We start from the raw sequence: 23,064 nt of genomic DNA on the forward strand, positions 1-23,064 counted from the left end.
GTGTAGTTCTGGATACTAATGATGATGGCTGCAGATGTAAAACCAGTGGGTGGGATTTACTTCTGTTGGATATGATGCGTGTGCAGGTGTTGTAACATGCAGAGTAATATAGGCACTCAACAGAGGATGACTCAAACTAAGAACAGACTAAGAACAGCCCAGTTACTTAACCAGTGGTGTTGTTTTAATGATAGATAATGGGTACAGCTGTACTCACTGTTACATATACACTGGTAATGGAGTGAAGCTTCAGCACAATGGGGTTCTATACAGCTCACCAGCCAGTGAGTGTAAGGTGCTTGTAGGCACTGGTGCAGGATGCTGGAACAGCTTCTATATGCAGGTATTAATCATGTTCTCTTTAGGAGTTAAATAGGAGACTTCTGTCTCCCACCAAGTCTTTCTACACACAGTACTCAGATGGCTGCAGTCATATGTGCAGGAGCACATCAGGTTGGTCAGACCTTCAAGCAGACTCTGAGGCCTAGGGCCCAGCATGCATGCACAGCCTTGATAATTGACTTCCCCCTAGATGCAACGGTATTTAGCATACACAAGTGGATTCTCATATTATAATAAGCAGGCTGCTGCAACCATGTGTCAATGCTGTCACAGATGCATCTGAATTAGCTCCTTTATGATCACCATGACCTGACTTCTTAAAGGTACCTGCTTTGGGGCATTGGGTGCCTCGCATTAACTTGGGCCCTAAGGGGTATATTTACTAAAGTGCGGGTTTCCAGAAATGGAGATGTTGCCCATAGCAACCAATCAGATTCTAGCTATTATCTTCTAGAAGGTACTAGATAAATGATAAGTAGAATCTGATTGGTTGCTATGGGCAACATCTCCACTTCTAAAAACCCGCACTTTAGTAAATATACCCCTAAGTGTTTGGAAGCTCTCTTATTTCAGAAGGAAGGTTTTACAGATTGGTATTTTTTTTACAGTGTAAAGAATAGTTTATCTTATTTTATAGATGTGTTTTATTATTATTGTCAATGCCTCTTCTTTAGTGCTAGTATTTTGGAATTTAGACACAGATTTTAATGAACTCATAACTTACTTGGTTTCTCCTCCTTGAGTGAGTTAGCATCTATGTAATGTTTTTCCTGCAGCTCAAGGGCCTGGTTCACATTCCCATTCAGGTGTCCCTCACTCTTTTCTGTGCTATTGATTTCCGGTGAATACTCTTCCAGGTTATCTTCAGAGTTATAAAGTTGCTGCAGAACAGCCTGAGCTATTGGTATCATCATGGCTGTTGTGGCCGTATTACTGATCCACATGGAGAGGAAGGCTGTAACAATCATGAACCCAAGAAGCAACCTGTAAGGAACAAGCAAGGGACAATGCAAGTGTCAGTGCGCATTTATAATTTACGCCTGAGCTTATGTAATGATACACTTAAACTGAAACAACATGGAGAGAATAGATGTGTCATCAATGTCTTAAACAAGGATTTAAATGCAGCGTGCCTGGGAATGTAGGTGGTGCAATCTTTCATTGACTGAATAAGAGCTTGTGTTATAGACTTTTTCAAGCTGGGAATACACTTTTGTTTTGATTACATGTGGATATTGACATATAGGGACCAATCCAGAATGCAAGTTTGGTATAATTGCATGCACAGGACTAAATGCACATACTTACCAGCTGTACACATTTTGTTGGAAATGTGTGTACAGGTGCAGTGGCGGAACTTGTGAGTGGTGGGCCCAGTTGCAAAGTGCAAGTGGGTGACAGAGAGAAGTAGAGTGGGACAGGGAGAGGCAAGAGGTAGACAAAGAGAGGCAAGAAGGTGACAAGGAGAGGATGACAGGGAGAAGCAGTGGGTGCAGGATCAGCATATATATATATATATATATATATATATATATAATGAGTCACACCCAGGAGGCTGCGCTGCTGTCAATAAAGAAGACACTCAGCTGACATTGGGACTGTTCTTTGAAGAGGTTCGAAGGCCTATGATCTCCAAGGACATAAGTATCTTTGCTATTATATTACATTGCTTATATTGAACCATTAGGATATACATATATATGTAAACTGTATTTTATATGTGTAATTGAATATATCATTTTGTAGTTATTTGTATCAGGTTTATGTATGTACTGAGCAATCCTATTTTGATATAGTAAATATTATAAAGAGAACTCTGTGGGTGTTTTATGTTATTTCATGTGATGAAAGGACTAAGGAGCTCATTCAAACCCATTCGCTAGCAAGCGTCCGCTCGTTCCTGCCGATGTTCGCTAATCTGCGCATGCATATGTATCGCAGTGCGCGCGTGTAAACTACTCATAGCAATCGGAAACCGCTCGCTCGCCCTGTAAAGACAGCCCAGTGGAATGAGTGACATGATAGGCCATTTGTGGGTGGTAACAGGGGCAGGAGTGACTGAGCGTTTCAATGCCGTTTCAGAGGCATGCATAATTAAGAGGCAGCATCGTAGTACACGTCACCAGCCTTTTTTTTACACTGAAATCCTCGCAGTGCTTGCGGTAGGGTAGAGGCAACCACAAGCACTGCGAACGCTTCCGTTGGTCCTCAATGTTCCAATGTTTTAATACACTTCCTGGAGATGACGTGCGCTAGTGGGCATCTCAACATATGCTAATGGCGTCAACATACACAAAGTGATCACTCACCAAGACATAGTGGGCGTGCTTAAGCCTTGCTATAGACTACCATGCCGTCACTTAGCCAAATTTGCATACGCAAGGAGCGAGCGGCCGCATCTAGCGAATGGGTCTTAATCAGGTCTGAATCAGGTCTAAAGTGTAGGAAAGATTTATAAAGTAAAGAGCGAGTTAGTTCGAATAAAGCAATGAATAGTATAAGTAAACAAAGAGGATATAACAATACAGGACCAGATTGCCTATTGCAATATGCGGATGATTTACTCATCCATACAGAAACTATTGAGGAGCACTTAACTCTTTTACAGGAATTGTTAGGCATCCTTTTTCATGCAGGGCTCAAATTGAGTCCTCATAAGGCAAATCTGGCTAGGTCAGAGGTCATATTCCTAGGGGTTAAGATTTCTCATGGGACAAAAGGTATAATGGCTGCCCGTATTGAAGCAATGGTCAAGTTTCCCAGGCCTGGCAGTCTACAAGACTTACGCAAGTTCTTGGGGGTTGCAAGCTTCATGAGTGCGTTCATAGAGGATAGTGCAACAAAAGCGAAGCCCTTTTATGAACTGCTAAGAAGTGAGGAACCTTCATTAAAAGGCTGGGCAAAAGCACAGGAAGTGGCATTTTCTACCCTAAAAAGAAATCTTTCCTCTGCCCCAGTGCTAACAACTCCACATCCAGAAGGTGAAATGGCCAGTCAGGCCCATACTGGCCCGGAGTCTATATCAGTGGTCCTGCTGCAACAAGTAGAATCTGTGAGTAGACCACTAGGGTATTTCCCAGGCTTCTTTCTCCAGTAGAAAGAGGTTTTGATGAATGTGCTAAACAACTGGCTGCAATCCATTACACTGTCAAAGTGACAGAACAAATTGTAGGTTTCAGACCACTGGTGGCACAGACCCCTCACTCTGCATTGACCCTTCTACTTCAAGACACACTCCCTGGAGTCTCCCAGCAGAGGTTTGGGAGATGGATAATGGAATTGAGTTGACCTAACCTCACTGTAAGCCACAAAGCCAAATATATTTTGTCTCAACGTTAAACACAGAAGGAACAGAACATGACTGTAGACAAATTTAATTCACTGAACCTACCCACCTTTTTAGACAGACCACACATCCAGATGGATTTGTAGAGAACCTGAATAAACCCCTGGCACATGTTTCAGTGCTTAAGAAATTATGGAAATTGGGAATGTTGCATCCTAATGAGGCAGCAGTCATTAAAGTCCCTGCCCATCAAAAGGGCAATGATCCCTTGATTTTGGGTGACAGTGCAGCGGATGAAGCGGCAAAAATGGTAGCAATGTCTGGGATCTTTCATCATCCAGATGCTGAGACTTTACCCTCATTCCAAGTGGCAGTACGAAGAAAAATCCTTAAAGAAGGACCAGTCTCTTTTGAAGAGGAACAGTCTAAAGACCCTGTTCTTATGACTCAGAATTTCACCATAAGATCCCTGGTCTATCAGACAGGGTATACTGTGCCAAATGGTTAGATCCAATTCCAGTAGTCTCTTCACATCTCCAAGTAGAGCTGACCCGACTCTACAATCAGCTTCTAGGACACCTTGGCTGGGATAAACTCATATCACTTTTAAAAGATAAATTATTCTGGCCAGGAATGTCAAAAACTGTAGATAATGTAACCCAACAATGTCTTGTGTATGCTCAAATAAATCCTAGTGCTTCTTGCAAAAGGGCCATGGGCTGCTTTGGAAATTGATTTCATAGGACCACTACCAGCCAGCAGCTGCAATTGTCGGTATGCATTGGTAGTCGTGGATGTTTTTTTCATAATGGATACAAGTCATCCTAATGGTGAATTACTCTGTTTCCACAACAGCACGCATGCTATGGGAACACATTTTATCATGCTGGGGTATCCCCAGGATCATTGAATCGGACCAGGGAACGCACTTTACCGGCAAGGTCATGAAAGCACTTTGTGAACTATTGGACATAAAACTGAGATTCCATGTACGTTATCATCCCCACCTGGGATAGTGGAAAGGATGTACCGAATTATTGAGACTCGATTAGCCAAAGCATTGTTGGAAAAGGGTTCTTCATGGGTCACTGCTCTGCCAGCAATTCTCATGGGTGTTCTGGCAACCAAAGCATCCACTACAGGGATCACTCCATTTGAACTCCTGATGGGTCGCAAAATGCCACTTTGCTTCCCTAATGAACCTCAACTGTCAAATCCCATTAAAGATGCAATTGCCAGAGATGTGTTCCTACAACAGGTACAAGATTGCCTGAAGGATTTACTATCATATGCAGCAATACGACTGCATAAACCCTATCTACAGGGAGAGACAGGGAAAGGAAATATCAAGTTCTTGAAGTCATGGGTGATACAATGCTAAAAGTGCAAAGACCATTGACAACTAAAAAAGAATCTCAAAGGAGGCGCAAGGTATTCTGGGTACATGTTGATCAGGTGAAAACCACTTATGCTGTTTCCACTCAATAGAGTTCACACATCTTATTGAAAAAAAAAAGGGAAACCTATTTTTTTTGGACAATGTTGTTGTTTTCCTCTGTATATAACAATTTGTAAATACGTTTTTGAAAGAAACAACGAAAATTACATGAATTGAAAGAGTTGTTTTATGTATACTCATATCTTTATTTTTTCTCTCTCCTACAGGCCAATGAGAGCAGGTTATTTAAAAATGGTCTAATAATTAAAAAGGTTCCACAGGATGATTTTCTGTTATTAGTAAATTGATTGGATACACCTATTGACAGTTTGTGTGTTTGGAAATGGATAGGAAGTAGTTATTGACATACCGTACCTGCATTATGTATGCAAACATTTCTTTCTATTTTCGAAGTACATCGAAAAGCAGGCCAAAGTGGATCAAAGAGCCCAAGACTTCTCTGATTCTCCTCTCCAATTAATACACAGATTATTGACAGGAGAAAAGGGGCGGTGTTATATGAGTATTTGAAGGATGAAAATGTAGGACTTCCCAGATTAGGGATATTTTGGAGATTTTGTTATTGGTAATGAGAAAAAAAATTTGAAAAGCCAAGGCATTATAGGAACCTGAATTCCACCAAGAGGAGGAAACAATGTAAAGTTCAGTTTGTAACACTCACAAATGGTAATGATATGTGATTTTTGAAAACTCCAGTATGGAGCAGACAAAATCATGTATTATCATAAAGGGTGGTGAGGGACAACTACTGCTGTTATGGAGAAATATATGCTCTGAGGGAGAATTTCTGTTTTTTGCCTCTACAGGGAATCAAGTCAGCAATAGGATATCTAAAGGCTGCAGGTGGATTGAATGGAATGGAAGAGAAGATAAGACATCAGATTTGGTAGGAAAGATGAGGACATTCAAAAGTACTAATATCTCCTTATTTCCTACTTAGATGCAGATGACAAAGAGGCTGCCCAGCTGTAGACAGACGATATTTCTAGCAGATGACTGCATGGACCCTAAGATGATCAGATGGAACACAGATCAGAAGGACTGGGACACAGGGGACCCAAACCAGATGGTCAAAAGATGACTACACCCCAGAAGTGACCCAGACCTCATTTGGCGAAGAAGATAATATCACAGAAGCAACTATTGGCATTTAGTTTCAATTGTTTAGGAAAGGGCCTGCTGCTTACATAGGAAGATTTTTTTGTCCTTGCATAAATACAAAAAAACAAGTTTTTTTTCCATCTACCTATGTCGTAGGAGAGAAACGCTGCTTCTCAACCCTTTACATTATTTCTTACTCTGAAATGTAAAAAGTACATTGTCATAATTCACCTTCTTTGATCAGATGTACAGTACCAGTCAAAAGTTTGGACACACTTTCTCATTCAATGGTTTTTGTATATTTTAAATTATTTTCAACATAGTAGATTAATACTGAAGACATCAAAACTATGAAAGAACACATATGGAATTATGTTGTAAACAAAAAAGTGTTAAACAAATCAAAATATGTTTTATATTTTAGATTTCTCAAAGTATCCCCCTTTTGCTTTGATGACAGCTTTGCGCACTCTTGGCATTCTCTCAGTCAGCTTCATGAGGTAGTCTCCTGGAATGGGGAATGGCTTTGAATTAACAGGTGTGCCTTGTCAACAGTAAATCTGTGGAATTACTTGCCTTCTTAATGTGTTTGAGACCATCAGTTGTGTTGTGCAGAGGTAGGGTTAGTACACAGTGGACACCACTATTTGACTACTGTCGTAATCCATATTATGGCACCAACCACTCAACTCAGTAAATAGAAATGACAGTCCATCATTACTTTAAGACATGAAGGTCAGTTGATACGGAAAATGTAAAGAACTTTGAATATATCCTCAAGTGCAGTTGCAAAAACCATCAAACACTATGATGAAACTGGCTCTCATGAGGACCACCCCAGGAAAGGAAGACCAAGAGTTACCTCTGCTGCAGAGGATAAGTTTATTAGAGTTACCAGCCTCAGAAATCGCTACTTAACAGCACCTCAGATTATAGACCACATAAAGTCTTCACAGAGTTCAAGTAGCAGACAAATCTCAACATCAACTGTTCAGAGGAGACTGCGTGAATCAGGCCTTCATGGTCGTATTCCTGCGAAGAAGCCTCTACTGAGGATGAACAACAAGAAGAAGACAATTGTTTGGGCCAAGAAACACAAGGAATGGACATTAGACCAGTGGAGATTTGTACTTTGAGTCCAAATTTTAGATTTTTGGTTCCAACCGCCGTGTCTTTGTGAGATGCAGAGAAGTTGAGCGGATGGTTTCTGCATGTGTGGATCCCACTGTGAAGCATGGAGGAGGAGGTGTGATGGTGTGGGGGTGCTTTGCTGGTGACACTATTGGTGATTTATTCAAAATACAAGGCATACTTAACCAGCATGGCTACCACAGCATTCTGCAGCCCACTGCATTCCCATCTGGTTTGCACTTACTGGGACCATCATTTGTTTTTCAACAAGGCAATGACCCCAAACACACCTCCAGGTTATTTAAGGGCTACTTGACCAAAAAGGAAAGTGATGGAATGTTGTGACAGATGACCTGGCCTCCACAATCACCCGACCTAAACCCAATTGAGCTGGTTTGGGATGAGTTGAACCGCAGAGAGAAGGAAAAGCAGCCAACAAGTGCTCAGCACCTTTGGGAACTCCTTCAAGACTGTTGGAAAGCCATTCCAGAAGACTACCTCATGAAGCTGACCGAGAGAATGCCAAGAGTGTGCAAAGCCGTCATCCAAGCAAAAAGGGGATAATTTCAGGAATCTAAAATATAAAACATATTTTGATTTGTTTAACCCTTTTTTTGTCTACAACATAACTCCATATGTGTTTTGATGTCTTCAGTATTAATCTACTATGTTGAAAATAAATAAACAAAAACCATTGAATAAGAAGGTGTGTCCAACCTTTTGACTGGTACTGTACATACACACTAAAATGGTGACATATACATAATATACATACTGTATGTCAGTTTATCTGTTAAGAACAGGCAACTGCTATCAGGGGGACTTGTTACAGGAGAAATCTAATCTACTTCACAGCTCTGTCTTTCCCCAAAGATGTCTCCTGTCTCCCTCTCAACCCCTTTATTCTCTCTCCTCCCATCCACTCTCTGCTCTGCCAGCTATACACCCAGTAAAAAACAGTTTTGCCATTTTCTATGAGACAAGTTACACCCAATATCCATATTAGAGATTGAACTGAGGCTGAACACACACATTTGTTGGGACTGTTCACTGAAAAGCTTCTAAGGTCTATGATCTCCAAGGACATAAGCATCTTTACTATTATATTACATTGTTTACAGTATATTGAACCATTAGGATATACATATATATGTAAATTGTATTTTATAGGGAAGCAGTCGGGAAACCGACGGACATAATCCTGATTGCCGGCTTCCCGACTGTCTAATCCCGGCAAGTGTCTGATGACAGGCATCGAAATCCCGATGCCTGTCATTAGACCTAAGCCGGGAGCCCGGCACCCGGCTTACCGAACGAAGGTAACCCGGGCGCGGACAGCCACGGGGGGGAGGGGGTTAGGTTAGGGGCTCCTGGGGGGACTTAGGGTTAAGAACCCCCCTGGGAGGTTAGGGTTAGGCTAGGAGAAGGGAATGTTAGGGTTTGGCACTCCAAGGGGGAGGTTTGGGTTAGGCACCCCCCCGGGGGACTTAGGTTTAGGTTGCGGGAAAGGGGGGTTAGGTTTAGGCACTTAGAGGGGGGATTAGGGTTAGGCCCTTGAGGGGGAGGTTAGGGTTAAGCACCCCTAAGGGAGGGTTAGGGTTAGGGGGTAGAATAGGTTAGTCAATACTTACCTTCCGATGATCAGGATTTTCATCCCTATCGGGCTGCCGCTGTCGGCTGGCGGTAAATCATACTGATCCCATTTTATATGTGTAATTGAATATAACATTTTGTAGTTATTTGTATCAGGTTTGTACTGTGCAACCCTATTTTGGTGAAAGGACTAAGTGTAAGAAAGATTTATAAAGTAAAGAGCGAGTTAGTTAGAATAAAGCAAGGAACAGTATAAGGAAACAAAGAGGATATAATGATCCTTTTATAGTAGGTGTTTGTATTTATGAGTGAACTTATGCTAGGGTTTGTTTTGCTTGTATTGACACAGGAAAAGTATGGTGATAGAGGCAGCTTCACCCAGGTTTGTGGGGACAATAAAAAAGTGCATAGTCTACAGGGTTTTGGGGGGCTGGTGGAGGAGAAGGAGACATGGACGGGTGGAAGGAGAAAGAGGTTGAGGTAATAAAGAAGAAATTATGAGTTATAGAAGTCTGAGATATCAGACAAGTGAAAGAGCTTGAGGTCATGAAAGTGCCTATCATGGTATGTTCGAGAAGAGGTCTACTGGGTTAAACTATGGATGGAGGTGATACAGAGAATTACCATAGGGGTTATCAATGTAGATGTTGAACCTCCTAAGGAGGAGCATGGGTAGTTTGGAGGAAAGGAAATTGGAGAGTTGTCGAGAAGTGGGAGGTTGGGCACTCTGGTAGTGCATGACTGGAGAGAGGAGAAGAAATGCATTGTAGGAGTCTCAAAGCAAGAGGATGAGAGGGAGGTTAAAGAATTGAAAGTGCAGTTAGGAGATAAAAGGATGAATAAGTCACCAGTTTGGTAGCTACCAGGGTGAGACATGTGTATAAAGGATAAACCCCCAAAGAAGAGGACAGCAGGAGAGACAGTGTCACAAAGTGGAACTGATGTTTCATTGAGAACACAAAAACTGATGGAGCAAGAGAAGAAAAGGTCATGAGTGGTTGACATGGAAGTCCAGAATCATAAATCATTAATAGCAGCCTTCAGAAAACAAACAAGTAAAATGGTAACATTCTCCTTATAGCCTCCCACGGTGATTTGCTAGATAAACATCTGATTCTTTCCATGGGATTGCTACTTTAAATTACGTTGGTCCCACAACTTACTATTAAGAGTTGAAAAAAGTAATAAACCTCTCATGTAAAACTATAATTTCCTATTGTAGTTTCAATCTCTCATGGCATTTATAGTACATACAGTACAGTATACCTCTGACTAGTATCATTCACCAACTGCAACCACCCCCATCATTATATCCCGTCCAAGCTGAAAACACACAAAAACATAGGGAACAAGCTCACAGGGCAGGTTTGACTCCAACAATCAGCAGCACCCTCAGGGCTATCCTCTTATGCAAATTCCATCTCTCAACTGATATTGCCACTAGTAGTCCTCCAATGAAGAGCATGTTGGTATCTTTCAGATATTGGCTGCATACCTAAAATGAAAAAGAGCATTGAGTGTCTATAGACAATAATTATCCTTCAGGGCCATAACTTAAGTTTTTGTTTGCACCATATCTAACAATTGAGGAATCACAATTTATAATTTTGCCAAAAAGAGTGGGAGATTACATTTGAGGGTAGACTATAAGAGTGTATAAACATAATATAATAGCAAAGATCATGAGGGTACATGCTAGATATGGCTTTTCTGAGGCAGAAGACCTGGACAACTGTAAGAAACAAATGTGCAGTACTTGACTACGCTTGGTGAGACCCATTAACGGTATTATATGCATTATTGTGACCACCGCTGATAACCCACTGTGTGTACTAACCTCCATTTTACATTCCGCTGTTACCCTATTGCAACCATCCAGGTTTCACCAATAGGTTATATGAATAGACCCAGCACCTAGAGTGTGAAAGTTATAGAATAGTCCTGTATTTGGATCAGCACACAAAATGGCTCAGAGAATTACGCCACATGAAAATTTGTTATGGAAATGCAGCTAAAGTGAGAGAAGCTGTGGAAGATCACAAATGATCCAAGTGTCAATCCAAATCCTGATTAAGTGGATAGAGCCATAAGAATCAGTGGCCTAGCTGTACAACAATTAACAGGTAAGAGTCAGCACATGAAATGAGGATATCCTTGCAGGCAGCGTATAAAGATAAAGGTATATTGAGGATAAACCTGAGGCATACACTGTACAGTACCAAACTGAGGGCATGCAGAGACATGAAAAAGTACTTTGACCAGACATTGTCCATATCTCAGCAATTGAGAACTGTAGGAGTCCAGGTGGACAATGAGGAGGTTGTAATGGTGATGCTGCAGAATCTGACACATGAATTTGATCTGTTAGTGGTGGGTTTAGAGACCTGTGCGACTAAGCTATCAACAGTGATTTTGAGGGATAAATGGCTACAGTTCCAAGAATGATTACCGGTTCTGCTTTACTTACAAGTGACACTAAGCCTAAAAGGCCTAAGTACAAATGTTTCATGCAGTATGTCACAAAAGGGACATAGGGCCTATGAATGCAGAGAGAGAGTCAAGTGGCATGCACAGAAGCATGATAAAAGAAAAAAATAAGCTTTAAATTTCACAGATAGTCGCAGGAAGGATTGCTGCTTCATGAACTCAGGAGCCATGAGGCATTTCAGTTGCAAGCAAGAATGGTTTACATTATTGAGCATGTGTGACCCTATAACAGTCATAGGGATCAGAGACAAAGTCCTTACAGCCACAAAAGTCAGGACAATCACAGTGTACCTGTGAATTAAATGTGGAACCATAGTCACAGACATCCAGAATGTAATTCGTACCAAATTTGGGAACTAACCTCATTGCCTTAAGTCACACTAAAATATATGATTAAACCTGCACCCACTAAGCAGCAGCTAGATAATTCAAAAGTAAGCTTGGCACACCCTAAATTACCCCACTGATACATAAATTGAAAAACAATAATGTGAAAAAAACAGCGCTTAATAAAGCAAGCTTCAATAGATTACTGCTTTAAAACCAGACTCCTTCTTGATTTTGAAACAATGTATCTCTGTAGTAAACACACTGAACCGAGACTTATATAATCATTCTGTCTCTAATACACATCAAGGTACTGTACAGTATATTTTCTTCAAATGGGTAGGAAACAACAAGATGTAAAAACAGCAACACTTGCATAAGCATTCTGTCCCGCATTCATATCAAGGTTTCTTTGATCTTGTTTGTTGTTATCTCAGTCAGGGCCAGATCAAAATGTAGGGAAAAGGTAATTTTTTTACACAATATTCCATAAAAAACAAAAAAACAAAAGGCTGTATAGAGAATGATTACATAAATAAATGTCCTGAACTACCGTAGGTGTTGAAATTTGTGCCGAGACCGCAATCCAAACAACACTTGCGCCGTGAAGCTGCAGTCCTCAAAGGCAGCAAGGAAAGGTCCGTTTAAGTTGAAACTAATACACACACAATCTGCTTGCCAGCACACACCAGTGCTTGACAAAGAGTGGAAGGCCCCTTGAAACGCATTGAAGCAATCCTGTGTTCCAGGATCTGAGACGGAAGACCCGTAAGGATTGCACCGTTGCATGTTTTCAAGTAGATCGCGTGTGTATTAGTTTCAACTTACATGGACCTTTCATTGCTGCCTTTGAGGACTGCAGCTTCACGGCGCAATTGTTGTTTGGATTGCAGTCTCTGCACAAATTTCAACACCTCCGGTAGTTCCAGGGCTTTTACTTTATTATGTATTCATTCACTATACGGCCTTTTGTTTTGTTTTTTTATGGAATATTGTGTGAATAAATTACCTTTTCCCTATATTTGGATCTGGCCCTGACTGAGATAACAAAAAACAAGATCAAAGAAACCTTGATATGAATGCGGGACAGAATGCTTATGTAAGTGTTGCTGTTTTTATATCTTGTTGGTTCCAACCCATTTGAAGAAATATACCTTGATGTGTATTCATTCAGTTTGTTCACTACAGAGATACATTGTTTCAAAATCAAGAAGGAGTATGGATTTAAAGCAGTAATCTACTGAAGCTTGCTTTATTAAGTACTGGTTTTTTCACATTATTGTTTTTTCATTGCCATAAGTGTCCTAGAAGACAAAGGATTTCTGGTCAAGTTCACAGAGGGGAAATGTGCTGTGCAAAATAAAAAGAGGGACTGTAATAGCAACAGCAACACAGTGACAGCATCTATACATCCTAGACACAGGAGTGTTATATGATAGTGGCATCTGATTCAAGCCAGTCTATGGAGCTGTGGCATGGGCGACTAGACCACTTGGGGTATGATAACATCCAGAAACTCCTTCAAGGCATGGTGACAGGAATAGCCATAAAAACAATCCAGAGATACTGGCATGTGAGAGCTGTATATTGGGTAAGCAAACCCTTTGCTTCTTCCCAAAGTCAGCAACCAGAGCTGAGGCACCACTAACATTGGTGCATACAGGTGTGTGTGGTCCGATGGAAGTAAAATCAATGACTTGATATCAATATTTCCTAACATTCATCAATGATTTCACAAGAATGAGACATTTTTTTCATTAAAGCCAAAAATTAAGTTCTAAACACAATTGCAACTACAAGAGTTTGGTGGAAACTCATACAGGTCAGAAGCTGAAGATATAAAAATAAAGATGTAACCGTCTTCTTAAAGAATATGGCATTGAGCACCAGCTAACAATTGCATATATGTCAGAATAGAATGGTGTCAGCGAGCATGCCAACTGAACAATTTTGGATAGAGAGCAGACTATGCTGAATGATGCGAGCCTAGAAAAGAGGTTTTGGGCAGAAACAGTGTTTACAGCAGTATATCTGAAGAACCGTGCACCCACAGTAGCTGTAAAAGGCAAAACACTGCTAGAGGTATGGTCTGGAAGTAAGGCAAACATCAATCATCTTTGAGCATTTGGGTGTAGAGTATATGCACATGTACCTATGGAAAAGAGACATAAACTGGATCCCAAGTCAGTAGAGTGTATCCTGCTTGGATAATGCCAAGAAAGCAAAGGATACAGAGCAGTGTGGATGTCCAATCACAGAGCAGGAGTTCTGTGAGAAGTAATAAAGGGGAAACCTCTAGGAGATATTATGAAGAGTTCACAAATTTTGTTTTCTGTAAACCAAAAAGCAAAAGTAAGCATCAACTGGGAGGAATGGACGACAGCAATAGAGAAGGAAATGGCATAATGGAATGACAATGATACACAGACTGTTGTTAACAGGCCAAGTCACAGCAAGACAGTTAAGAACAAAGCCTGTCTTGTCACTAAAAGATATACAGTATACCTGAAATATGGGATTGACTATGGAGAGATCTTTTTGCCTTTTGTAAGGTACAGTACATTATGTTTAGTCATTGCCATATCTGCCAAGCATGATTTATTGCTGTACCAAATAGACTTTGACTCAGCTTTCTTAAATGAAGAGTTGATTGAAGAAATTTATATAGAACCTCTTGAGCATTATGATGTGGACATGTTCCAAGAAAGAAAAGTCTGTTTGTATTGTGTGGTCTGAAACAGAGTGGTCATTGTTGGTACATAAAGTTAGATACTGTACTATTGGAGATCAACTTTGTATGTTCAGAGACAGATCACTGTCTATACCACAAGACTAAAGAGCAAAAGTTGTTCATTATAGTCGTGCATGTGGATTATCTGTTGCTAGCAGGTGGGGTAAACATATAGCCAGTGCCAAGCACCTATTAGAGCAGAAATTCAAGTTAAAAGATTTAGTCGCTGTAAAGTACCTGTTAGGCTTGAGTAACTTTCAAAACTTAAGCACAGGAACTGTCACAATCGATCAACAGGGATCTCTAAGTAGGCAATGTCAGACACAAAACCAATCAGTAGTCACATTGACAAAGGCACAAAAATCACAAAGGAATAGTCACCAATAAGCAAGGCAAAGATAGAGGATATGAAGAAAGATCCTTATCAGAGCGCTGTTGGAAGTTTAATGTAGACAAGTATTAGGACTCGTTCAGACACATGCTGTGAGTCGGGTGAGCCTATTTCCATTTACCATTGGAAACAACACTGGACTGAAGTTAAAAGAATTTGGAACTACTCAAAGTGGTTCAACATCCTTAAAGTTAGAATTTTCTAGAAATTTTGCATTAATAGTTTTTGCAGATGCCAACTGGGGATCAGATAAGGATGCTGTCATTCATGCATTGGATACCTGTTTGTACCGGCAGGTGCAGCTATCAACTGGGCAAGCAGAAACAATCCACTATTGCCCTATCCACCACTGAGGTGGAATATATGGCACTTAGCGAAACTGCCAAGGAAGCCCTATGTTTTCAAAGAAAATGTGGGGTAAATTTACTAAATGTTGACTTTCTTTGATTTAATTGATTTTAAATTGATATCAATCGATCAACATCGATGTTGTGTTGCAGTGGCTAAATTGCAGATATACTAACTTAAAAATCAATCTAAAAAATGGTATGTTAGTAAATGTGTGACTTAACCCTTGAAACTACATTAATGTTGATCGATTTAGATTGATTTAAATTGATTAACTCACACTATGCATACATGTGCAGTACTTAGCTCCTCTAGGTAAGACCCATTACCGCTATTATAGCCATCACTGTGTATACCGCTGTGTATACTGCATCACTGCTCTTACTGCTGCAAGCCTGGTTAAGGACTCTCTTTGTGGACTAACCTCCATTTCACATATCACTAAATAAGGGGTCAATGTATCAATCTGTAAAAAGAGTGAAGAATAGGACCAGTGGAAAAATTGCTCATATTAACCAAGGTAGCATTTATAAAGTACATTCTATAAAATTAAAGATAAGTAGAAATTGATTGGTAGCTACGGACAACTTCTCCACTGGTCCACTTCCCCAATATTTTAACCCTTTATATTTTTAAATTTCCAGTGGCAAAACTTAGGCCGGCCCAGGTAACCTCAAACTTTGACAATTGTGTTGCCTGGTTTACAAGTACTTCAGGAAAACTAACTTTTATTGCCAATGTTAAAGTGATCTTCATGGATTTTACTTTTAGAAAATCTACTTTATGAATGAAAGATTTTAAAGATCAATACATTTAAAATAAGTTTTTGAAATTAATGAAATGCCCAAACATTTGACTATCTACTGATTTCACATATGTGAATTAACTTTCACAATTTCAGCTGTCAACAAACTATTGGCTGAAAATTTGCATTCCAAAGTACAATTTGGCATATGCTTGCATATGTATGACATATAAAACATGTTCACAAAAGATAATGTGTTTGTTTGTGATATGCAGTAATTTTTAAAAATACATACAATGTACAAGTCCACAAAGCTACATCATGTATTACATTATTTGTGAAATATGGTCATGCATTATTCTGCCATGTCTCTTTTACTTGGTTTATTTATTTTTTTAAATATTAATCTGTAGCCCAATCTGTTTTCTAGAAACCTATCTATGTCTATTGAGAGCTAATGATATGTATTGGTGCATCTTGATAAAGGTATGCAGTCGGGAAGCCAGCGGACCTAATCCCGACAGCCGGCTTCCCGACTGTCATATCCCGGCAAGGGTCTGAAGACAGGCGTCGATATGCCGACGCCTGTCATTAGACATACGCAGGGAGCCCAGTGCTCGGCATCCCGATCGAAGGGACGCCAAGCACGGATAGCCGTGAGGTGGGGGAGGGTTAGGTTTAGGGTTCCCGGGGGGGACTCAGGGTTAGGCACCCCCTGGGAGGTAAGGTTTAGGCTAGGGGAAAGGGGGGTTAGCGTTAGGCACCCCCAGGGCAGATTTTGGTTTAGGCACCCCCCTGGGGGACTTAGGTTTAGGCTAGGGGAAGGGGGGGTTAGGTTTAGGCACTTAGAGGGGGGATTAGGGTTAGGCACTGGGGGGAGGGTTAGGGGGTAGAAATAGGTTAGTATATACTTACCCTTAATGATCGGGATTTCCTCCTCTGCCGGGATGCCGCTGTCGGGTTTCCAACTGCCGGGCATGGGTACGGCGGTAAATTATACCGATTCCCTTGATAAATTAGTCTTCCTAGGTGCTATACTGTGCAGCTCTAGCTCATTTTCCATCAGATAACAGATAATAAAACAAGTTATTTCCCAGAAAACATGCCACAACTGCACTGGAGGAAGCCAGTTTGAGATAAAGATTAATATAAAAGTGCACTTGGGACTGAGATACAAGTACTATTGTGTGTGCCGAAGACCACTTTGCTGCTAAAGTTGAACTACAGTAAATTAATTGTGCCTTATTATTGATAATTTGTAGCTTTTGTCTCTATGGAATCAAGACAGATCAGTATTAGATGCTAAGGGGCTTTATTTGTGAAGCAGTGGCTTTCATAAGCAGCTGCTTCCCAGCAGGTTGCTGGTGACAATTTAAACTGGGACCCGCAGTCAGTGTTAAGGCTGGTGTGCTTCACTCTGACTGCTGGTTCACCTGCAACCCGCCAGGAAGCAGCGGCTTACAACAGTTGCTGCATCGTAACTAAAGCCCTAGGGGATCTACCTACTAAGCAGTGTTAGGAGACAGAGGGCCTGATTCAGATGTGCTCGCAAGCAGGTCGATGGTGGCCCAGTGCACATGCGCACGACGGAGCCGGCTCCGTCGTGCGCATGCGCGAGACCCGGATAGCGACAGGCAAACCGTCGCTCCGGGTCTCGTACCAAAGGAGGCGTGCTGTCGATGTTGAGTGACAGCACGCCCCCTTTGGTGGGCGGGCCGGGGGAATGGCTGCCCAAACGGAGGCGTTCCCATTTGAAAGCCTCCGTTTGGGGGCGGCCCCACTGACATCACGAGTGATGTCAGTGGGAGAGATTTCGGCTCTGTGAGAGCCGAAATCTCTCTGGGGCTCGCGGCAATGAGACCCTACCACGAGGGTCTCGTTGCAAGCCCGATGGTCACGATGGCCTTGACCATCGCGACCATCTTCCTGGCCGCTCGCTATAGCTGTGGGTGGTCAACCACAGCCATGCGAGTGGCCAGGAGGCCGCTCTAAAAACAAGATGGCCGGCCCTGATTCAGAGCGAGCGCTCTGTCAGAGCAGCTGGCTCTGAATCAGGGCCAGAGTGAAAAGTGATAAGGTGCCAGCCAATCAGCTCCCAACTGTCATTTTGCAAACACAGCCTGTGAGATGGCAGTTGGGAGCTGATTGGCTGGTACCTTATCACTTTCTTATGACTTTTCACTCTCTCCTAACACTGCTTAGTAAATAGACCCCTAAATCTACTAACTTTACCTATTCTTGATTACAAGTAAATTTATGTAATAGGACAGTGATGACCTAGCAGGAGAGTACTCCAACAAACGAACTCTGTTCACTTAAGATAATGACTGATCAGCCTAGGGTTTTGATAGTTTGCTAATCTATTTTGCTATTCCATTATATATGTGTTTTTGAGAAAGTTATTTGTGTTTATTATATTAAGATTGGTAGTTCCAGTGCTTCTCCAGCGTTTCAGTTAATTATGTGTTGTTGGGTACAGAGAAAGAGAAAAAGTGTATATAGTGTACTGGGTGACGGTGACACCTGGAGAGTGTGCGTGCCAGAAAAGGTGGGTGTGGCCTGGTGTGGTCTCGTAGCTGTGTCCAGAGCATTTCCCTGCACTGCCGGCTTCTTCTTAGTGACCGGGTGCAGGGTGCTGCACATTAACATCACAGTGTAGCTCTTGCCTCCTGATCACTGAGGAGGAGCCGGCATTTTGTTGTCACTCCCCGGATAGTGACATTTAGTGCTGTCTGCACCCCCCACCCTCCATAGTGATACCACTGTCTAGGCCTAACATATCTGTGCCCACACCAACATCCGGGGTACCACATAAAGCTAAGAGAAGATATGGAAATAATTAAATCTAATATGCAGACAAATAGGGATTGTTCTGTAAAGAGTGACTATTCCAGGAACAATTAGAAATTAGGGACTATGAGGTGACCAAACTCTTTTGGAACAAATTGCCTTGTCAACTGTTCCACCACATTATGTATTTCTCCTCTGTTGCTGCAACCAATTTACCTCACAATAAGAAAGCCAAAACCGTAGTATGACATGTGCTCTCCATGGAGACTTCTTCAGTGACCAAAGAATGTTTTAAAAATAAGGGATGACACGTGAGCAGAAACATAGACAAATACAAGTGACAGAGTTTGTTCTGTTACTACGTAAAATTAACAAAATGTATTTCTCTATGGAATCATGCTTGCTTATGTAAGGTGGATTTTGGTATTATTCACTGTTAGTGGTTGATGGAGAGTGAGAAGTACTGTAAAACGGGTATACATTACTCCAAATAAATGTTGCATATATTGTCACAAATGCAGAGCTGTATGCATATTGAGATAGTAGTTTCCTGTACTATGTGTAAAAGATATGCCTCCTAACAGGAGTATTCATATGTGCTGCCCTCAAGGAAATTCATGCCACTTCTACATTACCATACTTGATTAAATGGTTTTGCTAGTGTTACAAAAAAGCTAGCCTAGGTGTATATTTTGATGCCAGTAGGTTTTACAGACAGTAAATGCACCTGGCCAGTGCTTGAAGTGGTCCTAGAGAAGTGAAGGAACTCACCCCCCTCTGTGCTTTTTCAAAAGAGGGACAGTGCGTGCCGAAAAAGGGGAGTGGTCTCAAAAGAAAGAGGCATTGTCACACAGTAGTATTCCCAATTCAAATTACGCCACACAGTAGGACAATCTTATTCACATTACACTGCATATAGTGCCCTTGATTCACATTACACTACATAGTAGTGTCCCTTATTCATGTTAAGACACACAGCAGAGCCCCTTATACACAATGTACACAGTAGTAGTGCCCCTAATACACATACTGCCCACAGTAGTAGCTGCTTATACAATGCCCACAGCAGTAGTGCCCCTCACACATAATACCCACAGCGGTAGTGCCCCTTATGCAATGCCCACTGTAGTGGTGCCTCTTATTCAGTGACCCCAGTAGTAGTGCCCCTTATGCAGTGCCCACACTGGTGGTGCCCCTTATGCAGTGCCCACAGTGGTAGTGCCCCTTATGCAGTGCCCACAGCGGTAGTGCCCCTTATGCAGTGTCCACAGTAGTGGTGCCCCTTATGCAGTGCCCCAGGAGTGATGCCCCTTATGCAGTGCCATGCATGCAATGCCCCCAGTTATAATTCCCCTGTAGCAATGCCCCTTGTAATAAATGCCCCCCTGTAGTAGTGCCTCCTGTAGTAATGCCCCCTATAGTAGTGGCCCCTGTAGTTGTGCCCTCAGTGGTAATGCCCCCAGTGGTAATGCCTCTGTAGTAATGCTCCCTGTAGTAGTGCCCCAATAGTAATGCCCCTGTAGTAATGCTCCCTGTAGTAGTGCCCCAATAGTAATGCCCCTGTAGTAACGCCCTCGTAGCAAAGTAAGGGCCCTGAATACAGACTGTTGTAATAATAACATTCTGTATTGAGACAATTTTATTTTTTTTTCAATGAACCAGTAGGGACAGTGGTAATGTAAATGCTGCCCCTATAAGTTACTTCCCCAGTATATTGGTGGTTTCCTCCGGGATAATCTGACATTGCGCATGCACACAGTGGGGCCCATTTACTAATGATTGCATTTGCAATGCGATCTGGGCATGACATTACCGCCCATGATCGCATTGCAAAATGCAATCATATCACCTGAATGTACCATCCGGTATATGCAGGGACAGGGGCTGGGAAAGGATATGCCCAAAAAGGATGTGCCCAAAGTGCTCTTGGGGCTGCTGTGCATGCGCAGTCCCGCTGACTGCACATGCACGGCCGCCATTGCCGGGGGAGGGCCGTGACCCCGCCCTTCGTAGTGTCGACCAGGCTGACCCCTCCTGGCAGCCAAAAGGTCAGCAAGTATGAGGCATTGTCCCTCTAGTATAGCTTCCAAGCAACACTAAATAGTAATAGCAATACATGCTAAACAAGCATGATTTAGAATTTAGTACTGTTGCCATATTAAAATCAGCAGACAAAGCCTTTGAGAATCTGCAGCTTTGAAGAACAGCTGTTTAGTAAATATATCCATTAGACATCAGTTGTTGTTATATATAAAGGTAAGGTAATTCCCTTGGTGGGCATGATGGATGAAGGGGTTAGGGGTTGATTATTTTATTTTTATTTTTTTTGTAAAATCATCGCAATGCCCAATTGGGACAAAGTTTGTCACCCTGCTTCATCTTCCCAAACCACATCCAATCTTCCCATACAGTATCACACTGTCATGTGTTTGACTTTCCTGTGTACTTTTCAGGATCCAGCGTGCTTTTCTCAGGGCCCCATTAAACTTGCTTACCTTTTCTGACAGTCTGTTATTGCTCATTCTCATTTTATTACTGTTTTGTTTCCAATTGTAAAGCGCAATGGAATATGCAAGCGCTATATAAATATATGTTAATAAATAAATTAATAATACATAAATAATTATCTCTTTATAGCATTGCTCCTCGTTGCCACACACTACATTGGTAAATTTGGTGTACGTGTGTTTTTTAGCCAGTGCTTGGCGCACTGGACAGGTGCCACGTTTTCATCTCAACCTGCCTTGCCTTGCTGTTGAATTGGGGCTCCCTGGACCCTTGATAAAATACAGACTATTGGCAGTTATATACTTCTGGGCTTCCCTTCTATGTAAAATCCTACAGCAACCACATTATGGGCCGGAATCAAGCTGCAAAAATTACCACACAATGAAAAGATTAGTAGCCTCGGACATTTACACCCCGAGCTATTCAATTATAAGACCTTTTCCTTGCGCGGAAAATCCACGGCTGACGTGCGTTAACCCTTAGATTCTGGGATAAGTGCCCCGAGCTATGGGTTAATGCATTCATGGCCCTTATCGCTAATTTCTTATTGAGCCTCTCTCGGGCTCAAACAGAAATCTGCATGGAGCATATTGTTAAGTGCGTAAGAATGGCCAGGATATACTAGGAGAGGCAGGGGAGAAGGAGTAAGTCTTAAGGCTGCGGACTGAATAATGGGCCTGATTCAGAGCCGGACGCAATTAGCGCTCGCTCGTCCTGAAAATAGGGGTGGCTATTCAAATGAAACATTCGCTGTTTGCGATCTGTTCACGCCTCTAGGTCTGAACGAGCGAACAAAACTTGCGGTCGTTTTTTGGGAAACTACGCCCCCTGGCCGCTCGCAACCTACGTCATGTCCGCTATTTATTAGATTAATCGAGTACATCGAATAGGGTATGAGCTGCTCGCTATTCTTGTGGTTAGTTTTTGCTACCACAATTTTGCGAGCAGTTCTGGCTAAAAAAAAACCCAGTGACGTGGTCAATGACGCTGCAGTTTTAAATATGCACACCCATAAAACGCCCGTTTTGACCTTTAAGCTCCACTCCCCGTTTTCAAGCACCTTCCCCTGTTACCACCCACATACGCCTCATCCTGTCACTCAAATTAGCAGGCATTCGCTATTTTGCGATCACATGAATTTCGGCCGCACTGACTGGTTCGCGCATGCGTATAACGATCCATACGCATGCGCAGTTGGGCAAACATCGCTCAGAGCGAACGAGCTGCAGCTTACGAGTGGCTCTGAATCAGGCCCAATGCTGATACACTGAGACAGCGATGGATACCCCATCTTGAATTCCAATCTCAGTTCTTGGTCACTTTTTCTGTGTGACAGCCACAAAAATTACATTGTCATCTAAGCTGGGTAGGGAAACTGTGCTTGAAAAATGAAGGCTTACTATGGAAGAATGGTATATTACCTAATAATCAATAAATACTTACAGATGTGGAGTCCATGATACCCATCATAGGAAAGAGCACCACTGGGAATAGGGCAGTGACAGCCAGTGGTAGAGCTTCTGTGCACCAGAATAAAGCCATTATAATGATCACATAGCCACAGCTCGCTTCCTGTGGAGACAAAGAAGAACAGATTTGGAAATAAGGGAATCATACAGTTACTACTGCCAATTGCTATTGGTCTATTTACTCAGATGAGTGAAAAATGTTGTAGTTCATTTAAGTTGTAGTTCATTTAAGTGGATTCAACCCTATATTTACGGGTTTTTTTTGCTTGTATTTGTCTAATATAAATATTATGGGATGGCTGTTCCGGAGCTGTCGAAGCCGGATAATTGGCTGAGACAGGATCGGTTTACAATTA

General features: G+C 41.9%; 1 protein-coding gene across 1 annotated transcript in view; it reads right to left on the reverse strand.

Annotated features, from left to right (window-relative positions):
- Positions 1–23,064, reverse strand: part of SLC13A2 (solute carrier family 13 member 2) — a 121,613-nt gene that overhangs the window by 65,961 nt on the left and 32,588 nt on the right. The window contains exons 2-4 of the mRNA XM_088477810.1: positions 22,683–22,811; positions 10,271–10,407; positions 1,067–1,326 (exon numbers count right to left, since the gene is read on the reverse strand). Of these exons, the coding sequence (XP_088333936.1) occupies positions 1,067–1,326; positions 10,271–10,407; positions 22,683–22,811 (526 nt within the window). The remainder of the gene's footprint in view (positions 1–1,066; positions 1,327–10,270; positions 10,408–22,682; positions 22,812–23,064) is intronic.

The sequence above is a fragment of the Taudactylus pleione genome, unplaced genomic scaffold, assembly GCF_031769625.1.
Source record: "Taudactylus pleione unplaced genomic scaffold, aTauple2 ptg000203l, whole genome shotgun sequence".
NCBI classification, from domain to species: domain Eukaryota; kingdom Metazoa; phylum Chordata; class Amphibia; order Anura; family Myobatrachidae; genus Taudactylus; species Taudactylus pleione.